Source organism: Sarcophilus harrisii, chromosome 6 (assembly GCF_902635505.1).
Source record: "Sarcophilus harrisii chromosome 6, mSarHar1.11, whole genome shotgun sequence".
Classification (NCBI taxonomy): domain Eukaryota; kingdom Metazoa; phylum Chordata; class Mammalia; order Dasyuromorphia; family Dasyuridae; genus Sarcophilus; species Sarcophilus harrisii.
The window spans coordinates 251,681,624-251,688,088 of NC_045431.1; the positions used below are offsets into that span (position 1 = coordinate 251,681,624).

The following is a 6,465-nucleotide window of genomic DNA, read 5'->3' on the forward strand; positions in this document are numbered from 1 at the left end:
ATGGCAGGAGGAAATATTACAGATGTGAAAGAATTTATTCTCCTGGGATTTTCTGATATTCCCAAATTCCAAGGCCTTCTTTTTGGAATTTTCTTAATTATTTACCTGTGTATCATTATAGGAAATACACTTATCATTATAATTACAAAGGCTGATCCAGCTCTCCAAACTCCAATGTATTATTTCCTTGGAAACTTTTCCTTCTTGGAAATATGTTATACATCAGTCACTCTCCCCAGAATGCTAATGAACCTTTGGACACAGAAGAGAAATATTTCTTTGCTGGCTTGTGCTACACAAGTATGCTTAATTCTAGGTCTGGGAGGCAGTGAGTGCTTCCTCCTTGCTGCCATGGCATATGACCGCTATGTGGCCATTTGTAAACCTCTCTACTATTTGTTTATCATGAACCACAAGATTTGTGTTCAGCTACTTATTGGATCCTGGATCATTGGGATACCAGTTGTGTTAGGACAAACATACCAAATTTTTTCTCTACCCTTCTGTGGTCCTACAAGACTCAACCACATTTTCTGTGATATCTACCCAATATTGCAGGTAGCCTGTGGTGATACCTCTATGAGTGAAATCTTGATCTATTTAGATGTTGGACTGTTTGGCATTGTTCCCTTTCTTTTAATATGTGGGTCCTACATCAAAATCATTGTTGCAATCTTAAAACTGCCATCAGCAATAGGGAAATCTAAAGCTTTCTCTACTTGTTCCTCTCATCTCATGGTAGTGGGCTTATTCTTTGGTTCTGGCATCATTGTGTATTTGCAACCCAAATCCAGCCATTCAGCAGGATCAGACAAAATTCTCTCTCTCTTCTATACCACTCTGACTCCATTATGTAACCCAATGATATATAGCCTGAGAAACAAGGACTTTATTGTGACAATAAGAAAATTGTTATCTAAATGCTCAAGAATTGGAGACAGATAAATGAATTTAGAAATCCTGAACTCATAGACATTTGTCTCAAAGAGTTAATCATTTTCACCTAATGAAGTCCTTGGAATACTTCTTTCTATTTCTAGCATGATATCAGCTTCATCTTTGTGGAATTCAAAGGCAAATGACAAAATATTTAATGCTTTAATGTTAAAAAGAACTCTTGCTTCTCAAGACAAAGGGAGACTCATATTTAAATTATTCAGATTAAGATACTTGAGTTTCTACAACATATATAATATTGAGGCTATTGCATAATTCTGATACTTGAATATACTAGGCAAGTTCTTAAAATGTTCACCTATATTACTGATTCTAATTTCAAAATTTCAGTCCTTGAATTTTATTTTTGAAGTGGAAATGATGACTTTGGATATGATGTTATTGATATCTCAGTATACAGACATATTCTTTGACTCTGGTGAAATAATGCCTTATTTTCTGGGGAGCTGATGAAGGATAGAAGAAAAGAAAAAAATGGAAAAATAACAATGAATCAAAGAACATTTACTATACTAAGTGTTGGATTTTAAAATGCAAACAAAAACAAAGACATTTGCTATTCCCCAAAAGCTTAAATTTTAATAAGGAAGGAAACCCAAAAAAGAAGCTAAAATGTGTGTTGTGAATATCCAAAATCAGTCTTGCAGTTTAACAATATTTCAAAATGATGATCTTCCTATAACACAAAGGTATCAAGGGAAAAGTTTGAACAGAAGTTTTTGCAAGGGTCAATATTGAAAAATTACTCATGCGAATGTTTTATCAATAAAAAGCTATAATAAAAAAAAGAAAAAGAAAAAAAAAGAAGGGTGTCATGGAGAATTACAAAGACATGAAATAAGTTGAGCTGGTAGGAAATGAAAAAAAAAAAGGTAAGCAAAGAAAGAAACAAATGCCCAAGAGTCACTTATGATCCATATTTATAATCTCATAACAATTAAGTGAAATAAGTTTGATAATTGTTTTATCTGTTCCCTCCAGCCAAGATTGTTTTTATTATTGTATCTTTTAATCTAGATAGCAGGAAGTCTCGTACATGTAAACATGTTAAAGTATATCTTAAATACAATAATGTGTACATATTTATACAGTTCTCTTGTTGCACAAGAAAAATTGGATTTAGAAAGGTAAAAAAAAAATAACCTGGGGAGAAAAAGAAAACTACAAGCAAACAACAACAGAAAGATTGTAAATGATAAGTTGTGTTCCACACAGGATAGTTTACCTCTCAGACCTGTGGAAGGGGAAGGTCTTTATGACCAAAAAAGAACTAGAGATCATTACTGATCACAAAATAGAAAATTTCGATTATAACAAACTGAAAAGTTTTTGTACAAACAAAACTAATGCAGACAAGATTAGAAGGGAAGCAATAAACTGGGAAAATATTTTTACAGTCAAAGGTTCTGATAAAGGCCTCATTTCCAAAATATATAGAGAATTAGCTCTAATTTATAAAAAATCAAGCCATTCTCCAATTGAAAAATGGTCAAAGGATATGAACAGACAATTCTCAGATGAAGAAATGGAAACTATTTCTAGTCATATGAAAAGATGCTCCAAGTCTTTATTATTAATCAGAGAAATGCAAATTAAGACAACTCTAAGATACCACTACACACCTGTCAGATTGGCTAAGATGACAGGAAAAAATAATGATGATTGTTGGAGGGGATGTAGGAAAACTGGGACATTGATGCATTGTTGGTGGAGTTGTGAATGAATCCAACCATTTTGGAGAGTAGTTTGGAACTATGCTCAAAAAGTTATCAAACTGTGCATACCCTTTGATCCAGCAGTGTTACTACTGGGATTATATCCCAAAGAGATTATAAAGAAGGGAAAGGGACCTGTATGTGCACGAATGTTTGTGGCAGCCCTTTTTGTAGTAGCTAGAAACTGAAAACCGAATGGATGTCCATCAGTTGGAGAGTGGCTGAATAAATTGTGGTATATGAATATTATGGAATATTACTGTTCTGTAAGAAATGACCAACAGGATGATTTCAGAAAGGCCTGGAGAGACTTACACGAACTGATGCTGAGTGAAATGAGCAGGACCAGGAGATCATTATATACTTCAACAACAATACTATATGATGACCAGTTCTGATGGACCAGGTCATCCTCAGCAAGGAGATCAACCAAATCATTTCCAATGGAGCAGTAATGAACTGAACCAGCTATGCCCAGAGAAAGAACTCTGGGAGATGACTAAAACCATTACATTGAATTCCCAATCCCTATATTTATGCCCACCTGCATTTTTTATTTCCTTCACAAGCTAATTGTACAATATTTCAGAGTCTGATTCTTTTTGTACAGCAAAATAACGTTTTGGTCAGGTATGCTTATTGTGTATCTAATTTATATTTTAATGTACTTAACATCTACTGGTCATCCTGCCATCTGGGGGAAGGGGTGGGGGGTAAGAGGTGAAAAATTGGAACAAGAGGTTTGGCAATTGTTAATGCTGTAAAGTTACCCATGCATATATCCTGTAAATAAAAGGCTATTAAATAAAAATAAATTAAAAAAAAAAAGATAAGTTGTGTTCCACATCAATTTCCCAGTGTTCTTTCACTGTGTTTAGCTGGTTCTGTTTATCACTGATCAATTGGAATTGAATTGGATCCTCTCATTGCTGAAGAGAACCGTGTCCATCAGAATTGATCCTGATATAGTATTGTTGTTGAAGTGTATAATCATCTCCTAGTTCTGCTCATTTCACTTAGCATCAGTTCATGTAAGTCTCTCCAAGCCTCTCTGATTCATCCTGCTGGTCATTTCTTATAGAACAACAAGAATGCTATTCTATAGCATTCGTACGCCATAATTTATTCATCCATTCTCCAATTGTGGGACATCCATTTCTTCCAGTTTCTAGCCACTAAGAAAAGGGCTGCCACAAACATTTTTGCACATACAGGTCATTTTCCCTTTCTTAATATCTCTTTAGGATATAAGCTCAGTAATAACACTGCTGGATCAAAGGCCATCCACAGTTTGATAACTTTTTGAGCATTGTTTCAGATTGCTCTCCAGAATGGTTGGATCCATTCACAACTCCACCAACAATGTATCAGTGTCCCAGTTTCCACATCCCCTCCAACATTTGTCATTATCTTTGTCTGTCATCTAAGCCAATCTGAGAGATGTGTAGTGGTATCCCAGAGTTGTCTTAATTTGCATTTCTATGATCAATAATGATTTGGAACACCTTTTCATATGAGTATAAATAGTTTCAATTTCATCATCTGAAAATTGTCTGTTCATATCCTTTGACCATTTATCAACTGAAGAATCAGCCAAAATTGTTAAATATACTCTCAATTTATTATAATTATTAGATTATTATTCTTTCAATTTGTATTATTATGGTCATTTAGTATGTCATTTACCTAGTCCTGATTTATTTTCTTCTCTGTTTGTTCACATAAGCATTCCCACATCTTTGAATCTTCACTTTAATCAATTCCCTTACTAAAGTAGTAAATAAAATTATTTTAGTCATTCCCAAACTTATAAAACACCTAGAATATTTCTACTTGATTGCAACTACAATTGTTCTGATTAGATTTCTTCCTTCTATCATTTCATTTTTTGAGTGATATGTCCAGTAATGGTTACTTGTGCTTGGATTTCTAGAATTTAAAAAATTTATCACTTAAATAAATGTATAGATGACATATTCACAAATTTTGCAAACATTAAAAAGATAGGAGAGGAATGTGGCATAGAAGATAAGAGCAATAGGATCTTACAAAGGGACTTTGTAAGACATTAAAATTGAGTTACAAAGACATTACAATACTGACTAAAAATAGTGGTAGATCAGAGAAATATGCTATTTTTATAAGGCATAATAATCAATGTAGTAATAAATTGTTTGATAAACCCAAAGACTCCTGCTTCTGGAATAAGAACACATTGTTAGACAAAACTGCTGGGAATACTGGAAAACAGTATGTCAGAAACCAGCCATCAACAAACATCTCAAAGCCCATACCAAGATAAGATTGAAATGGGTATGTGACTTAGGTGTAAAGGATGATATCATAAGCAAAGAGCAAAGGATAGTTTCCATCTTTTACTTCTGTTATCTTCTGGTTTCTTTTTAGTCTAATAATGCCAAAAGTAGTCACCCTCCCCAATTATGAACTATGGTGATTGCTTCATACTTGGTCTTCTTGCATTAGCACTTCCTTTCACCAATCAATAAGATACAAAACCATCAAATTGATTTATTAAATCTATAGATCTGATCATGTGGCACAACTGATCAAAATGTTTCAGAATTTCTCCATTGCCTCTAAAGAAACATAAACTCCTAAAATTTGAACTGATACTTAACTTACAATTTCATTTCATATGAACTTTGCCAAAAGGTTACCCAGATGTTTCCTTCTTTCTTTTTTTTTTTCCTTTTTTGCTGAGGCAATTGGGGTTGTGACCCTTCCAGGATCACACAGCTAGAAAGTGCTAAGTGCCTGAGGTCACATTTGAACTCAAGTCCTCCTGCTTTCAGGCCTGGTTCCCTATTCATTGCACCACCTAGCTGCCCCTGCCTAGATATTTCGTATCCCTCACTTAATGTTCCTGTCAACTGGCCAATTTACTATTCCCTACATGAATTTTTATGTCTTCTACTTTTGTGTCTTTATATAGCCTATCATTCTACCTGAAATGTTATCTCTTCACTTCAATCCTTTTTAGTCTTTAAATACTTTTAAGACTCAACTCATGTCACCTTCTTTTAAGTATCTTTCCATGTATTTTTTCCAATAATTATCTACACCAAAAATTGACTTAAATGAAAAGTAAATGTTGCATAAGATTTCTGAACTGATACTTCATAGGTATAAATAGGTTATGTCATGCATATGAATGCATTTCTGCCCAGTCATACCTTTCTTATGTCACAATTGACTCACAAGATTCAGTCTTTTTCAGATAAGCATAACCATAGGCAGTTGTTTCTGAAATCAGGATGGGGGATAAATTGATTATAAGATGAAAGTGAATATAAAAGAGACATTTTTGGGAAATCTATTCCTGAGTTAAATAAAAGCAGTTCTTCACACTTCAGAAGATCATGAAGGACAACTTAGATTTTTTTGAAAGGCAGTATATAAGTAATCCCTTTCTTGGGAATAACTGCTAATGTAGATATTGAAGAATGTTGTTTGGTCTGGAAGTAGCAGTTGTAGAGGAGTCAGTGCAGAATGTTTGACCATAATCTGGGAAGTCCAAGATTTGGGATGTGTTCATAATATACTGGTAGCAAGCAGACTAAGCAAGAAAGAAACAATAAAACTAAAGTCTGCATGATACATATATATTCTGACAGATGCATATATGCACATACATAGGTGTATAGTTAGATATAGATATATAGATATAGATGTATGTATATATATATATATATATATATATGTATAGGTATATGCGTATTTTTTTCCTTTTATTTTTGAGATCATGTGTAAAAATTATAGGAAGATAAATAAC

General features: G+C 33.6%; 1 protein-coding gene across 1 annotated transcript; it reads left to right on the forward strand.

The window, feature by feature from the left end:
- On the forward strand, positions 1–945 carry LOC100918236 (olfactory receptor 10AG1-like). Its single transcript, XM_003773833.3, has one exon. It carries the CDS (start codon positions 1–3, stop codon positions 943–945), a length of 945 nt encoding a protein of 314 aa, XP_003773881.1.
- Positions 946–6,465: the final 5,520 nt, after the last annotated feature.